The sequence below is a fragment of the Eschscholzia californica genome, unplaced genomic scaffold (assembly GCF_041429995.1).
Source record: "Eschscholzia californica isolate CP2 unplaced genomic scaffold, dmEscCali1.0.p SCAF_6, whole genome shotgun sequence".
Classification (NCBI taxonomy): domain Eukaryota; kingdom Viridiplantae; phylum Streptophyta; class Magnoliopsida; order Ranunculales; family Papaveraceae; genus Eschscholzia; species Eschscholzia californica.
In genome coordinates, this window is record NW_028238483.1 from 32,712,365 (window position 1) to 32,729,105 (window position 16,741).

At 38.4% G+C, this 16,741-nt stretch overlaps 2 protein-coding genes across 2 annotated transcripts; both read right to left on the reverse strand.

Annotated features, from left to right (window-relative positions):
• Positions 1-1,156: 1,156 nt before the first annotated feature.
• LOC147533717 (E3 ubiquitin-protein ligase UPL3-like) lies at positions 1,157-11,450 on the reverse strand. The gene is made up of 17 exons (XM_086650720.1): positions 9,879-11,450; positions 9,594-9,704; positions 9,374-9,490; positions 9,112-9,282; positions 8,874-9,035; positions 7,770-8,018; positions 7,563-7,684; positions 6,049-7,471; positions 5,589-5,684; positions 3,774-5,360; positions 3,464-3,679; positions 2,969-3,073; positions 2,267-2,347; positions 2,120-2,188; positions 1,894-2,022; positions 1,680-1,802; positions 1,157-1,593 (listed from the first exon to the last, which is right to left on the reverse strand). The coding sequence occupies exons 1-17, from the start codon at positions 10,821-10,823 to the stop codon at positions 1,528-1,530; spliced, it is 5,772 nt and encodes a 1,923-aa protein (XP_086506846.1). The 5' UTR covers positions 10,824-11,450; the 3' UTR covers positions 1,157-1,527.
• Positions 11,451-12,577: 1,127 nt separating this feature from the next.
• On the reverse strand, positions 12,578-16,261 carry LOC147533718 (3-dehydroquinate synthase). The gene is made up of 8 exons (XM_086650721.1): positions 15,639-16,261; positions 14,592-14,742; positions 14,340-14,507; positions 14,038-14,264; positions 13,687-13,810; positions 13,298-13,360; positions 13,059-13,202; positions 12,578-12,973 (listed from the first exon to the last, which is right to left on the reverse strand). Exons 1-8 carry the CDS (start codon positions 15,998-16,000, stop codon positions 12,842-12,844), a joined length of 1,371 nt encoding a protein of 456 aa, XP_086506847.1. The 5' UTR covers positions 16,001-16,261; the 3' UTR covers positions 12,578-12,841.
• Positions 16,262-16,741: the final 480 nt, after the last annotated feature.

Here is a 16,741-nt window from a genome sequence, read left to right on the forward strand (position 1 = left end):
GCATTTGTTTGAAAATTTTGAGTGCAAAATTTTGAGGATCGATTTCGATTATCTTGAGACCAAAATAACTTATGTTAAATTTGTGTTCAGTGTTCTAATGTTATTTCTGTTTGATTGTTTATACTACAACAAATTATTATCTTTTTACCTAAGCTGTCAAGAGTCAGAGCTCCTCCTCCTGAAATGCATTCAGACAACTTCTCAGAAACGACATTGTCAATGGTGGACCGTAGATTTCTCTTCTCTGTAATCCTTTTGCTCTTCAATTTACAATTTTTACTGACACCAACTCTTCATTGTGCGTAATTCTCCCACAAATCCAAGTACGACCAAGTCTAACAATGTAAACACTAGAGCAGTTTAGTGAAAGTTCACTTTAGATGCGACACGGGGTAGTATAGACGTAAGTGGTGAGCTTTACTTCTAATGGTGAACAACAAGAAGCAAGAAGCGACACAGGGTAGTATAAACGTAAGTAGTGAGCTTTACTTCTAATGGTGCACAACAAGAAGCAATTTAGCAAAAGCCAGACACAGAGTAGTATAGACATAAGTAGGAAGTCTTACTTCTTACGGTGCACAACAAGCAATGGTGAGAGTGTATAGCTTAGCAGCGTGTGTCAACGTCTACAGCATTAGCTCCCGCACACGGTTAGTTTCAGCAAAGAAAAAAGCCGCAGTGCAATGGAGCAGCGGAATTTAGCGAGATGCTTCCACTGAAGTTTCAAATTGTTGACAAGCTTTAAAGAAGACTCAGTTAAATTGTTCTGAACTTTTGAAGAGCTTGGAGACTTCCATTTATGCATAAGGCAAACCACAGACGAGAACGGCACTGCACCGAGAAGAGAGACTATCTGCCGCGCAAGACTCTCGCTATTTCTTTCCCGGTAAGAAATGCAACTTCTACAAATTCCAAAAATGCATTTGTGTTTCTCCTCGGAGTTCAAATACGGCCATCAAGCTCACGTATCAAATTCCATACAGGAAGAACAAAAATAACGTAACAAATTGATACCCCAATCCTCAGGCCATAATAAGAACAAAACTGGTCTCATGTTTCTCATAATAGTGACATTACTGATCTCTCTCTAACGAAAGCTTCTATCGGAAATGAAAACAGTCAATGGGACACACCATTAATTCAAACAGATAACTTATAAAGTGAATTAAAATTATTATTGAAGAATTGTGAAAGAAATCCAGGAGAGAATTTGTCTAATGGGTTAGAATTAAGAATTTACAAAGCCAAAAATAAGAGCCTCCATCTATCCAACCAAGACGATATCTAGACAACTGAAGAACGAAGTTTCAGAGCCTAATAGAACATCCTTCAATGCGAATTAGGATCGACTTCACCGTCACCATAGGTTCCGCAAGAACGGCAGAGGCAAGGAGAGAAACTGTCTTGGACCAGGTACTGAAGGCAACTTTGAAGATGTAATTGAAATTTGACCATATCAAGTGCTGTAGTTTCAGCATATTATATATAATAAGATATGCTGAATGATCTATTGGTTGTTGAAGAGACTCAAGACAAGTCGAATGAACCCTGCCCCTCGTTTATAGCATATAGCAGTTTCTTGTACATAATTTCCTGCCAGAAGAAAGATAGTTAAAAAAACAAAATATTCAAGTCATGGGATGAAGTCCTGAGAGTGATTGTTTTCGAAAATACTATACCTTGGTTGAGTAAGGAGGAAGCTTGAGGTAATTAGCACAGGTCATGACACTGGGTAAATCGTCATCTGCAGATTCCGAAGGTCCCATTCCATTGGGCGCTGTGTTTGAGGCGTTCGAAGAGAGCTGTAAAAAACATGAATTCCATTAATTAAGGTTCTAAAATGTTCATTGATTACGACAGACCATTTCTGTAACCATGAAGTCACGAACATACCTTCCTAACTATGGTCAGCTTTGGATTAAGTACAGCTAGGCCGCCTGGTGGAAGTCTGGGTGCTCCAGTTACAAACTGGCAGAAGGCTCGTTGCTGCTCCGGAGTAAATTCTCCCATTATCTCAAGCAACTATGACAAATGAAACAAAAACACATGTCGGGTTAGGTCAGACTTCAGCACAAAAAACTCAGAATGATCGACAAACGTTTACAGGGTCGGATCTCACGTTAATAATAGCAGGGCTCTTGGAAGTAAATCCATGATCAAACTTTATATGATCAACCAACATCTCAGCCTGCACACAGATTAAATAGTTTCATTAAGCATGATGTAAAGGTTGATTATTAACGGCATTAATAACGGAGATTTGTACCTTCCACATTTCTCGATGACCGCATAGTAGATAGTCCAGTTCATGCGGAGAAAAGATTTGCAGCGATGAAATGTCAAATACCTGGTCGATTGAAAGGATGAGAAATTAGTTCAGGGCTTATCTGGAATCATTTAAAAAATAATCTTCAGCAAATCACATAGACGATATATGTTTTCTGGAATCCTGGATAAGTTCAGCTCCTATCTACAAAGTACAAACTAAAACAAGAAAATGTCTTCTACAAGTTACATAGAAGATTCAATTATGTAATGTACTACGAAGATCATATTTCCTTTTTTTTCGAAGGGTAGGGAGTTCAAATTCTAAACAACCCCATTTGGACATAACTTTAAGGATCAAGTTGAGGGGATTACAAGTATTAGAGCACACTCATTTTAAATGATGGCCTACATAGATTTCTCCAAACACTGATACTTTTCACCCTCTTCCATAGTGCAGGTCACTCTAGGGTCATTTGTCGCTTCCTAAATAACTGTATAGATCCTATATCCACTAACACAAGTTCCTACAACATGATGTGCCTCAAAATGGGAAAAAATTGACTTGTAATCATTATCTCAATCGGAGGTTGAAACAAAATTTGTCTTGCACAATTCACCAAAGTACGAAATGAACAATATGAGATAGAAAGTATAAAACAAGAAGAAATAGTAGAAGTCGGCGAACAGAGAGGAAACATACTTGGTTAAATCCTGCTCTAAATGCTTCAACTTGCCTCATAATTCCGGTCCTTACAGTTGCATCCACGACCAAAGAAATATATTCCTCCAAGTTGTTGATATCCACCTATCAAACAAAACCATAATGAGTTTCAGGAACAACCTTATATCCCAGAATTCTTTTGCAAATACACACTGCAGTTAAACCTTGCTTGTTTTTATTTAAGTGATATCTCATAGACCAATATCTAGTTGTACATAATTTCACAAAATAGGGTGTCAATTATTTCGTAGCTATGTATGCAACTGAGTTTTTACACCCCATTTCTCAAATTCGGAAGGGCTCTAGTATGAAATTGGATAATGTGATCACACGTAACTTAACATCAAGGAGGCCCAAAAGGATGTCAAAATTTGCAAAAATATCCTAGATATCAAAGGGATACTAAATGTAGTGGACAATGGACAACAAAAGATGCCCTATGGAAGGAAGAAAATAAATCAATGGCGGCCATACATTTTCTTCTCCTGGTTTTAAAATATAATCTGGATAGCCAGGAACTGTAAAATCCAGGCATAGATCTTCAATTGGGGTGCCGCGGAAATGTAAATCACCCGTTGCAAGACCACCCGTTGCTTCCAAATGCTTTTTCCGACAAACGAGGAACTGCAATTCTTGCAAGATCTTCCCAAATTCAGAATCGAAGGAGAGAATGTCGTGCATATCAAGTTCCTGTGATGAAGAAAGTTATACAAATAATACTGCAACAGTGTCAATGAATTATAAAGATGTGTAAGGAAAGAAAAAAAGATGATGTCCATCTTACTTGACCAAGCAGAAGCTTATAAAAACCTGTTGACAAAGGCAGGTCCAAAAGTCGCCCATCTTGAAGAGCTTTTGCCATTACACGTCCAACCAACCGGAAATACTCAACCACTTTATAAAACTGGCTACCTTCAGAAATATCTGCACTTGGAGGCCATGGACGAGGAAATAACCCCAGAGGGGCTTGAATAAGACCTCTATCAGCACTAGCATTATCATGTTCAAGCGTCTTAGAATCTGCAGAAGCCTTTTTATTCTGCTCATCAACTTCAACTGCAAGTTTCTCCGGTGTAGAAGACCTCCACATTCCCAATCCAACCTTCTGCAGATCGTGACTTAAGAGGGTGTAGAACTCCAGAGTGGGACCCAACCCAGTCCCGACCTCACCAAAATATTCGACTTCAAGAAGAGCCTTTTGGCTTGAATACATCTCCATAACTTTTGCTGCAGAATCCAAGATACGGCTCCTCGAGACTCGAACCTTCTGGCGCAGTAACCTACCAACACGAACCTCTCTTTCGTTCATAGTGACATGACCATCTGCACCCTGTTGCTGCTGAAGACGATTTAGTGCACGAGACAATCCAAATGCTGTTGAATAGAAATATTGCCTCCTGGTTTCAAAAGGGAACAAAAACGGGCATGCTTTGGTCAACTGATAGCACCACGAAGGAAGACTTCCACTACATAGCGCTAGTGCGTCCTGAATCTGTCGAGCCAATTTAGGAGTAAGCTTGCTATTGATGAATTCCGTGGGCGTAACAACGGCACCTGCTGTACTTAATCCATCTAGACCGGATATTTGACCCTCAGAGAAATTATCAGACACCGTCTGCACCCGTAAACGTGGTGCTAGCTGATTCAGACCCTCTAATACACGCAACAAGGCCAATATGTTATAAGTAGGGTTCATTTTTTCCAGATCGCACGGAAGCTCCCCTTGCAAAATACTATCAAGGAGTGAGATCTGATGCCCTGTGGACTCAGAACTGGATCTAGAAGCAGATCCAGTCTTCGTAGATCTCGAAGTAGTTGCAGAAGATGATGAGCCTCCTGTTGAAGTCCTGTCAACTTGACTTTCTGCTCTCTGGTAAGTAATAGTGTACAGGTCGTTCCAAAGCTTGTTTCCCTCACCTGATGAAAAGTCAGAGCCACTAAACCCCTCATGACCATCATCGTCTTCCTCCCGCACAAGTTGCCGTTGAACAGCTTGATATATTGATAGATTCCTATTGAGATGCTTGCCACCAGCTGAAAATATTAACTTGGGAGCTTCATTTGAATTACCGCCTACAGCGAGTCCACGGCTATCTCTAGCCCCTCTGATGCCTCTACCACTACCTGATGAAAGCCCAGTCATGGCAGCTGCAGCAAATGACATCTTACCTTTCGTGCCAAAGGAGCTGCTGCCACGGAGATCAGCAGACTCCGTGCCTCTAACTGCTGAAGCCTTGTAACTAGAACTAGATGGAGTGCTCTGGCTATCCTTGTTTGCTGGAATAGTTACCCCGTCCTCAGTTGAATCTCCCAGTTTCACATCATGTACCTTCCCAGCCCCGCATAGGTGCGCAGGATCGTCTCTAAACATCTGGGTTTTCAAGAAAATATCATCATTGTCACATGTAAGCGGCAGAACTCCAAACCTCATCAATATTAATGCAACTTACAGAAGAAAACTACCACATTGCTTAGGAAACCCCTGCCCTAATCTAGTGAACTGTCTAATTTACGAATAGGGGGGTAGAATGAGAGTACTTGAACTGTTTAACACATTCCAACCATAAAAAATTATTGCCAAAAAGAATGAATATCCTACCTCTTCATGATCATCGTCTTCATCCTCTGAGAAATCATCCTCTTCAACCACCACTGCATCATCAATCTCTACTTGGGAAATGTCCAACTCCTCATCCTAGGGAGCAAAAGGGACAGTTTTATACAGTATATAATGATAGGGATACCCTTCTTCATAAAATTATGTGGTATAGTAGCCTATGCAATGTAAGGAATATAAATACTAAAATAAAAGGATTACTTGATTTTCAGTAAGCATGTGAAAGGGCAGATTAATGTGGTTAACTAAATGGTAAAATGACATATAGAAACGTATAATTTAAGTCGTGCTAAATAGATTTTTTTCAGTCCCACAAGTATTTGTATCCCTCCTTTCCACTCCATCTCTTTGAAGTTTGAACCAGTCTAAGATTCTGAGTCTCTGACACGCTAATTTCGAGTCGAAGTGTAATATAGAGATTGATTTGTTCGAGAAGCCTTACCTCGGAGCTAGAGTCTGCCTGTACAGGTTTCATTTTTTCGTCTTTGTCTGACGCTGCCCTTCTACGTGTAGCATTTCTGGTTTGTGGTCCTCTTTGTTCATCTGGAGATCTTAGAACAGCCTTGCCCTTTCCTTTAGAAGAACTTGCATTTCCCTCTGGAGGGGGGTCTTTTTTAGCTGTACCTCCTACAGTAACTGACGACTTGGATCTTGTCGAGTGGCGACGTGCAGAAGAAGCTGGAGTAGAAACAGATGGAGATGAAGCATCAGTTCCAGTAAGTGCTGTTCCCGCTTCGAAGTTCCCTGCAGAAGCTGAAGTCTTCTGCACAGGTTCACTTCTCTTCACCCGAGGCCAAAGAAACTCCTCCACGGATGCTAAACTTGCCAATGGATCAATAAGTACAATATTTGTCGAATAGTCACGAAGAGAATTTTCTCCTTGAGCTCTGCAGAGGCGCAACTTAAACGGTTGGCCTAATGCACTCAATCCAGAGGATAGGCGTGCACTGCCACTAGCTGACCTCGATGCATGGCTTAGAACAACTGGAAAACGCTCCAAGGATGATAAAGCACTTTGAAGCTTCTGAATTAAGACTGTCATTGGAGATCCACTAGCTTCATAAACACCGGCAGGAAGCATGACTGAAATAAACGATTTAAATCGTTTTAGCGCTTGCTGCCGAAGCTTATGCAGGTTTGCTTCTGAAGCTTTGTCCTTCGAAAAGGTTCCACAAGAAAAATAATTGAGCAGAGATTCCACCACTCCACTACCAATGAATTCGAACGTGGATACACCATCTCCTTTGCTAAGTTCTTCTAGCAGCTCAGAAATGATTTGAACCAAATAATCCTCGGTGTCATCAGAAATATCTACTATCCGTTGCCCAGCTTTTGATTTTCCTTTTCCTTTAGTCTTTTGATCATCAACACAAGCATTCAATTTTTTGCAAAGATTCTTCAAACGCAACAAGTCATCTGTTACTCCAACTTCAGCCCCGCCCTCAGCAGCGAAAAATTTATCCTTGAATGCCTTAGCAGAAGCACTGACTGTCGCCCGAACACTAGAATTATGGGTGGGAATTTCAACTGTTGTCGGGGGTGAGCCAACATTTACAGGAGCATGGCCTTTTGATTCTTCCAAAGAATTTCCTTCCGTATTTGGTCCACCTCCACGTCGCTTGTAACGTCGGGAGCGTGATGATGCTTTGGCTATAGAATCATTTTCCTTTTCAGAGGGACATGTTGGAGCAGCAGAAGAATTTGATGAATCAGTGATTATAAGTGTCTCCACAGCGTGTACCACTCCTTCTCTAACGAACATCTTGGAGAAGGTTCCAGGAAGCTTTTCCATTAGAATCTCAGCAATCTGAAGGGCAGGAATCAAGACTTGTGGATCCTTCCATGCTAGAACACCAGCTAAGAAACTGGAAACAAGTCAAATGTATTAACCAATTAAGCAATGTGAACCATCAGTATCCAACAAAGGCATTAGTATTTCGCCTAGAAGAACAATACCTTGATATATTTGTTACACTTATCAATGACTGCAGCATATTTGCGGGGCTGAAAAACATCAGTTTACCGATAACTGACAGACACTTATGGCGAACAGGGCCATTCACACTGGATCCATAAATCTGCTTCACACGAAAAAGAGGGTTAGAGTTATGCATCGAGGGATTTAAGTATCAGATACCAAGTAAGAGAATTAGATGAATTGACCTGTATTAGAACAGGAAGCAAGTCCATCCCAAATTGCTGTAGAAGCTCAGGTTGGTCATGCAATATTTGCTCACGAGCTGATACCTTGGGTACAGTAACATCCACATCATCTTGTTTCACAGAACTGCTGGCAGAAGACTTCTTTCCAGTAGATCCTTTCACTGAAAATTGAGAGCAGGCTGGAAGAGAAACTGTCCCTTCTGGCAGTGGGGGTAGAAGCTCATCCGCAAGGTTCACAATCTCGAATATCTATGTGATGGAACCCAGAAATTGGTGATTTTGAAGGTTCATAATGCTAAAAGCAAACCGAAGTTTCTTTCTCGAAAATAAAGTGCACTAACAAATTAAAGAAGAAACCATGAACACACATACATAATATTGCTAGTCGTCACCCCAAAAACAAAGAAGTTCCTGTTCGTATCTACGTGTCAGCAAAAAAGCAAGCACCACTTTAAAGGGAAAATCAAATTATTTTCCTTAAGAGTGAAAGCTTATGCCACCCTCAATCTATTCGTTGGTCACTGTATTTGTAATTCCACTTTGCTTGTTGACAATGCAAGAGCAACCACTATGTTGGAAGTATAGGTTCAAGTGGTAATGGAAGTACAATTTTTTTCGAATCTATAAAGAACCAACATTTAGCCCGAGGAAAACTTCTACTCCATTGAAAATCAGACACTTGGTGGAAGTACCATTTTCTTAATTATAAAGATGAAATCTATTAAAAATGCATCACTGGCAAAAACATTGACATACAAGAAAGAGAGGAGACTAAAAATTAGGAAACGGATATTCGGAAAATGCATAACCTGGATATTGTTAATCAATATAAACCTCAAATAGACATAACATGACCACTGTTTATTGTTCTAACAACAGTTACATGTAGGTTAAGAAATTCGTAATTATCATTTCAAAATTTCTTGGTTTGATAATGATGGTTCACATACTGTCGAAAAGTTGCAAGAAATTTCAATCCCACTACATCAAATATTCAACAAACCAAATTACTAAGTGCACGCAAGAATTATGCCTAAACCACAAGTAGGTGTACTAGTTTTTTGTTATTCAAAACGTGCAAAACGATAAAAGCAGCGTTCATACCTGCTCTGGAGGTCTGGTTAAAGCAGGTAAAACTGAAATACTTTCAGCTGAGCCTGAACCAGAGAGAATGTCCTTGAGAGTACTACTTATGCCCAGGAGAAGCAGTGTCTTCGCCCCAAGAGGAGAACCACTTGCACAAGTTGAAAGAAGGCGGATTAAACCCTGCATAACTCAGATGTTAAATCGGGTCAAATAGAAGAAAAAGCATCTGTCCAAATCTATGTGTTCATCGTATTACCGTGTATGTAGGTGTGCTCAGAGATGCCTGACCACCTCCAGAATTATTGATTGAAATCAAAGATGCAGCTTGTGCGACAAGCCCATGATTGCATAGTTCATCTAATTTATCGGGAGACGATGTGAATGCCTCAGCAATTCGGGTCAAGCAAACAGAAGCATGCTCTAAGACCTGCAAAATAATACAGTCTTAAGATGAAGAAACAAAACTAGGTTCTACTGTTCGTATTTGAAACTAGGGAATTCCAATGGTGACTATATACCTTTGAATCGTGATACTGAAGAAGATTAGTGAGTAGAGGCACAGCTTCCATAACAAAGTCAGCTGCATCTGAGGGAAGTTTCTTACACATATTTGCAGCAGTAGATAATGCTACTCGCTGAAACAAATGACCATCATAATGACGTAAGCATCCAAAACGCCTTAGCGAAAGTTGAGAAAAGTAACAAACCAACACTAAACAATCCAATGAGGAACTCTACCTGTACTCCTGTCGAAAAGAAGTCGAGATAGGATAGAACAGCCATGAGTGCACCTGCTCGTAAACATGCAGTAGGGTGTTCTTGAGATATCTTCTTAAGAGCTTGAAGTGACTGCATGTTAATGGCAACACAGATTAATAAGATGCATCTCACAGATCAACACTAAGTCAATTTTACAGAATCTATATTTATGTGGGATGTTGATTTCTTTTGCAAACATCAAAAACCCAACTTGCGAGTTTAAGTGAATTTTAAATACTAAATCACATTAGAGAATCAAATCACCTGTTCTGCCAAGTCCATGTACTCAATAGTAAGAAGCCTAGCAACAAAGCATGAAACTGCGCCATAGTGAACAACAGAAGCACAAGATGATGGGAGAACATCGCATAAGTGAGTAAGTGCCCTAGCAGCCAGTAACATGATATCAGCATTGCTTTCATGGTTAAGTAATCCGACGAGCACAGGCACAAATGAATCGACAGAAAATGTGGTGAGTGAATCTTCGGTACAAATTGAAAGCAACTCGCATAGCTGAGTTAGGGCTTCAACCTGACGTCCTTCTTCCCCTTCAGCTCTCAACCCAGTGAGTATCTTTTTAAGCCGCCCATTCTGCTGCGAAGAAGAACCACCAACAGCTGAAGATGGCAGTAGATCATCTAAACCAGCACCAAGTTTTCTCAGAAGCCCTTGAAGGGCACTACTAGCAGATGTAAGATTCTGATGTAAAATTCCAACAGCTCCATCACTATCGTTATCATCTTCATTTCCACCATCAATGCTAAGCCCTAAACTCCTATCTAAATTTTCCCTTTCTCTTTCTCCAGCCCTAACTTCAGGTTCCTTCTCTTTCCCTTTATCCGCCGATTCCTTTTCTCTCTCTGAAATTTGGTTCTTTCCACGGCGACGGGATGGTTCCCGGCGGGCAGCAGAACCAGACGATTCAGTGGTTGAATCCATTGGGGTAGAAGCAGTGGCAGCAGGAGTGGCAGAAACAGAGGAATCTTGAGAGCGTAAATTACGGCGGGGACGAGTTGAGATCTTAGGAGGAGGAGGAAGAACTGATGCCGATGCTGAGGCTGAGGCTGATGCTGATGCTGATGATGAAGAAGAAGCTGCAACGGCAGCAGCAGCAGATAAACGAGCTCTTTTAGTAGAACGAGTCGATGGGGAAGATGAAGAAGGGGCAGCTGAGGAGGCCTCCGCCCGCTTTCGACTACGCGTTTCCATACAAAAACTCACTCAGAATGAGAAGTATTCGCCGCTCGTCTTCGGCGGCGATTAAGCTTTTCTTGATTCACAGAAATCCACCATGCCTAAAATCAACAATCTTTCTCAAAAGAAAAGCCCTAACTTTTTGTACTTAATTAATTACAACAAAGAAATCTGAAGAAACCCTAGAAATTTCAATTTAGCTTCAAAATCAAATGTTTGTTTTCTTTTAAATGTCTTATGTTTACAGCAATAATAAAAACCCTAAGAATATAGACGATTTTAGAGAAAGAAAGATATAGGGGTCAAGATGAAAAGGAAAGAAGGATTCGATTCTATTCTTCTTCGTTTTCTTTATAATTAAAACTTTTAAGCTTTCATGGCGGTGGTTGCTCCTTTCTTCCCGGTTTTTACCGTGAATTTCCGTCAAGTCTTTTAATAACTTCCGTTTGTTTGGTTCTCTCTCTAATTTGAGGACTGTTTGGGATCCGACGATTGCTCTATCCCTATCAAGATTTTGATTGTTGTCTTAATAAGACAATTCATTTTTCATTCTTTTTCTGCCATGAGATTGGTATGGGTTTTTCTTTTCAAGGCTCAAACTCTTAATGTTAGAGTGTCACGTAGGATTTTAGAGTTTTTCATGAGTCTTGCACTGGAGATGTTTTTATAATTGTTTCAGTCTGACTGTCTGAGTAGTCTGAGGGCACAATAGTCATCTTTTTTTATTTTTTGTTGAAAAGCACGATAGTCATCTTAAGCATCAAATCATAAGTTTAAACTCATTCTTGTGTTGATTCCTCGAGATGACGAACATTCGACATTCTGACTCGAATAATTTTATGTCTCAAGTAAAATGTCATATCATACTTTGAATTCTACAGTGGTAACTTGAAACAAGAACCTCTAACTCAATGCCTAATAACAAAAAAAAAAAATCACATGTAAAATATATGATTTACACCTAATACACTTTTAGATTTTATCTAGTTATCTTGTCGGAGAATAACTTTGTTGAAGTCTTTTTAAGATCAAACAAGCTCCCAATTTTATTTTATTTTGTTGAACAAAAAAAGCTCCCAATTTAGTTCCCAACTCACATTCAAGGTTATGATAATACTTATATGTAGCTTAATTGTTAGGTAAATTGTCTCTTCGTTAGTCAATCAATTTACAACTAATTTCACCATACAACATGTACATCTTTATCTCGGAAAAAGAAATTATCATTTTACACCCGCAAAATACAGAGCATTACCTAAACTCATTGGAAAAAATGCAACTTACAATTGTGCTTAGTTTAGATTCTATTGGATATAAACAATACTTATTAAAAGCCGACGAGCGATTTTTTATTGATCATTCATCCATAGATGGTAGATTATATCACATAAAAGATCAGAGAACCCTTGTGAAACCAATCTAATAGGTAATTTTTAATCAAAACAAGGTCACATCTTTTCATCTCCACTTGTTCAACCTCCCTTCCACACAGACTAGTAGGGCTAGTTGCATATAGTATCCAAGGTATGACTTTGATAGACATGAACTTATTTCTCAATCAAACACGACCTGAATATTCTGAGGCGACCGGGACGTGAAGAAACTATAAACAAGCAAGCAACAACAAAAATGGAAGCAAACACAAATAACGCAAAGAAGTCTGCAATTCTATCGAAATAATGAACAAAAATGGCAATATATTGCTACTTATTCCCATAATCACATGAAACAAGTTGTTTTTAAACTGATTCGTTATTCATTCAACATTATGTGGAAATTCTTCTTTTATAGCTCTGAATTCAGAATGTTCACAGATGATAAATAAACTCTTATTTCATTCGGGTATAACATACAAACTACAACAAATTTCGAAAGAACTCCGCAACGCAAATTGTATATATATTGAGAAGAAATTAAGACACTTAAATTACATAGCCAAATGTGGATAAATTCTAGGCGTATGGAAGTGAAAACTCGATTCAGAGATTGCACGTGGTCGAGTGATAATGAGCACAACCAAAGCTTTAACCAAATCAAGACTTACAGAATGCACGAAGGGTTTCGTCGAGTGCATTTCTGTCATAATCACCGGTAAAAACGCAATTGCCCAGAGGACCTTTCAATAGGATGAGTCTTAGTAGCCCATCAGCCACCTTTTTATCAACCTACATTTACATCAAAAGAAACAAAAGAAAGTGAAAATCGATATAAGAGAATCTTAGCTTCGAAATACTAGTTACTATTTCTTACAGCCATGTATGACTTGAATTTCTCGACAGTCATGACATCAGGTGGGGTTATCGGTAGCTTGGCTTGCTCTAAAATACTATAAACTCGCTTCACAATTGATTCGTCGATCCAACCGAGACGGTAAGACATATCAACAGCCATTACCTGCATAATAATCCGGTTTTTTCAGAACAAACAATATAGATCATTGAAAATACCTTCAAACCCTAGATGTGAAAAAAAAACAGAGGAAGTAGTACCGTTCCAGCTGCTACAGCTTCTCCATGGAGCCATTGCCCATAGCCAAATCCCGTTTCAATTGCCTAAAAAACAATAGGTATAATTAGGAAGAATAACTAAGAAATAAAAAAGAATTATGATCTGTAGAGCACATCGACGTAATGCATGCCCATTTCTCTCTGTGAAAGAGGAATGCTTAAGCTTTCTAACCTTCAGCTAACCTTTACTAGTTTCCATTGCATTATTTCATTTATGGTCCTTATACATATCAATCATATACATTTTACAGTAAAATATATTGAATGTTAAATACACCACAAGTGAAACTGAATTCACTATAGACATTATAATCAACAAATGGATAAGTGCATTAAGAAAGGGATCATGAATGAGATGACGGAAAACTCACATGGCCAAATGTATGCCCCAAGTTTAGTGTCGCCCTCAATCCTCCTTCCTTCTCATCTAGAGATACAACCTCTGCCTTGTTCTCACACGAACGTTTGATAGCATAAGCAAATGCATCAGGGTCCCTGCACATAATTCATATACCAACAGGTTATACCGCTATACTGTTTGTATGTTTGAACATTTCCTCTAAGAATAAGAAGAAAAACGTAATACATTTCTACTACCTTCCAATCAAGCTTGGGTAAGGCTTTTCACATAAAACTTTAAATTTATTATCTATTCTAACATAGTATATTTCAAGTTTCTATTATGGGTTGCAAAAAGTATATTAGTATCAGTTATAGAGTACCTTGCTAATAGCAAATGCATATTCTTTTCTTGCCACTCGAAAAACTCAGGATCCCTAATAAGCCCATATTTGACAACTTCAGCAAGACCAGATGCTAATTCCCGATCAGGTAGTGTGTTTAACGTGTCTGTGTCTATAAGTACACACTGTGGTTGATAAAAAGCACCGATCAAGTTTTTCCCAAGTGGATGGTTGATTCCAGTTTTGCCCCCAACTGAGGAATCCACCTGAAGAAACAACATCAATATGTTAACCCAGTAGACCCTTGACAAGAAAAAGAAGAAGAGAAGGTCTGAACAAACCTGTGCCATGACAGTAGTTGGAATTTGAATGAAATTTACACCACGGAGAAAAGAAGCAGCAGCAAATCCACACATATCACCAATAACACCACCTCCAAGAGCGACAAATGTAGAACGACGATCAAAACGAGATCCTATGGCTTTGTCGAATACTTTCATAAGGGTATCCTATTGAGAAAATTTTGAAGTGTTAAGAAAAAAAATGTTTAGTTATGGAAAACAAATAAATTTATCTTCGATTATTACACCTACCATATCTTTATACTTCTCCCCATCAGGCAAAATCACACTCTCAACTGAAACATTTGAGTTTCCATGAGTTAATGCAGCAGTAACTTTATCTAAGTATAGTGGTGCAACTGTTGTGTTGGTTACCACTAGAACTCTCTTCCCATGAACATGCCTGATTGAACGCATAAAAATATATAAGAACAGGTAATTTACATTTCTCTCAATGTAAAGAAACTCAAAAAAGGATTTTTGTTTTGTCGCCTCGATACTATTTTCTTCGACAATGCGAGTCGGTAAAGAGAGATCACTTCAATTTTACATATTCTAATATAGTATTCTACGAAATAATAGTATTCTATTTTGTTAATTTTATAATTTATTGAATTTGTATGTAGTACTACAACCCATTATATTGTTAATAATAAAGTTCAAAGGATATTAGCGTTTTTTCTAATTGGTCACTGCTACCCTTTTGACTACGCATACAAGTTAAAGAAAAAAGCGGAAAGAACAACAAAATTGCCACTTCTCACTTAAAGGAACAAATGACTATTCACTTCACTGACTTATCACTTAGAAGGATGACTGAGTGTTGTTGATGCTTACACCCCTCTACTGCATATAAACGGGTAAGATTTGATGCCGTACACTTATATTTAACCTCGAAGATAATTTCGTTAAGTGATTAAGGTAGTGTTTGCTTCATTTTTTACTAAATAGAATATTAAATCTCTATGTCTAAATTGACTCGAGATAGAAAGAATTCAGACGGTTTATTTTTATCTGACTTATGATGTCTGACTAGTGTGAATGACTAATTTGAGTTTATTTTGGGTGCATTGATTCAAACTAGTCAAATTCATAAAAAAGAGGAAAAAATAAACAACACCTCATAAATAAGTACAAACTGAAATGGGATAACTAGTAGTAAAAATTGCAGTTTTATTGAATTTGAACTGTGATCAAATTATACATGGTTATTTCATTTACTTGGTGAAATTTAGGGTTTTGATGCCAGAATCCAGAAATAGTAAAATTTCTGTCTGATTAGAGAAGGAAAGGATTTACCTTTGGAGAAGATCAGGTTCTTCAAGAAGTCCAGCACCGATATAAATTGGATAACTTCGGTCCCCCAAATCAACATCCACAACTGTCGAAACCCTAGAACCAGTATCACGAGGAGATTGCTCCATAACTTGAGCTGAATTTGCTACTATCTTCTTTGAAATAATCCGATTAGATCTAGTGAGAGGAGATCTAATTGGATTCAATAATAGTGAACCTGATGAAATCAAAGATGATTTTAGGGGAATTTTATCGAGATTCGGACATTGAAGAGATGAAATACACGTCTTAGAACGACAAGGATCAACAGATGATGACGACTTTGGAGTGAAAGTAAGAGTATAAGAAGTTGCAGAAGAAGCCATTAAAATGAATGACAGAGTTTTAGGGTTTAAGAGAGAGAGAGAGATGTTAGGTTTGAAGATGAGAGAAGTTTACTTTCTTTCCCACCAAATATCGATGGAGATGAAGATGAAAGAAGTAGCAGCCATTAGAAAGGGGTAGGTGAATTTGGCACGTGCGAAACACTCTTTCAATTTGCCACCAAATCTGCCTCTAGAGTAGATGAACAAATCTTCCCCCAACCTTGAGGGTAGTTTGCTCAATTAAATTGTCCCACGTTATACACATAACACATGTTTGTTTTTTGTTTTCTTTTTGTTGCAATTGTTGAGTGGTTACCTCCCAGGATAGTGAATTGGGACTTTCACACACATTTATAGACAAAATGTCCCGTAGACATTTCAAGATATTTCGGGTGATTTATTATAGACTAATATCTTCATAGACATTTTCAAGACATTGAATTTGTAGATAAAATGTCTTTATAGACATTTCAGGACATTTGATCCATAGAAAAAATGACCTGGAGACATATCAAGATCTTGAATCAATTGACAAAATGTGTAATGTATATTATATTTGTACTAATAAAAAAATATATTTTTCGATTTTCGTAGACATCTGTGAATATCTGCAGACATTGATGGATATTTGGTGGATATTTATTATTTTAATATTATTATTATTGTTTAATCACTTGAAATAATTATATTTGTACTAACATTTCAAAAATACATTTTTTGACTTTCGTAGACATCTGTGAA

Coding starts and splice junctions, on each gene's coding strand:
- LOC147533717 (XM_086650720.1), bottom strand. CDS start 10,823: ATGGAAACGCGTAGTCGAAAGCGGGCGGAGGCCTCCTCAGCTGCCCCT. Junction 3,074..3,463: donor TAAAACCAGGAGAAGAAAAT/GTATGGCCGCCA, acceptor TTTGTTTGATAG/GTGGATATCAACAACTTGGA. Junction 2,023..2,119: donor AGAGCCCTGCTATTATTAAC/GTGAGATCCGAC, acceptor CATTTGTCATAG/TTGCTTGAGATAATGGGAGA.
- LOC147533718 (XM_086650721.1), bottom strand. CDS start 16,000: ATGGCTTCTTCTGCAACTTCTTATACTCTTACTTTCACTCCAAAGTCG. Junction 14,508..14,591: donor GGGAGAAGTATAAAGATATG/GTAGGTGTAATA, acceptor TTTTCTCAATAG/GATACCCTTATGAAAGTATT. Junction 13,361..13,686: donor TGGGGCATACATTTGGCCAT/GTGAGTTTTCCG, acceptor ATTGTTTTTTAG/GCAATTGAAACGGGATTTGG.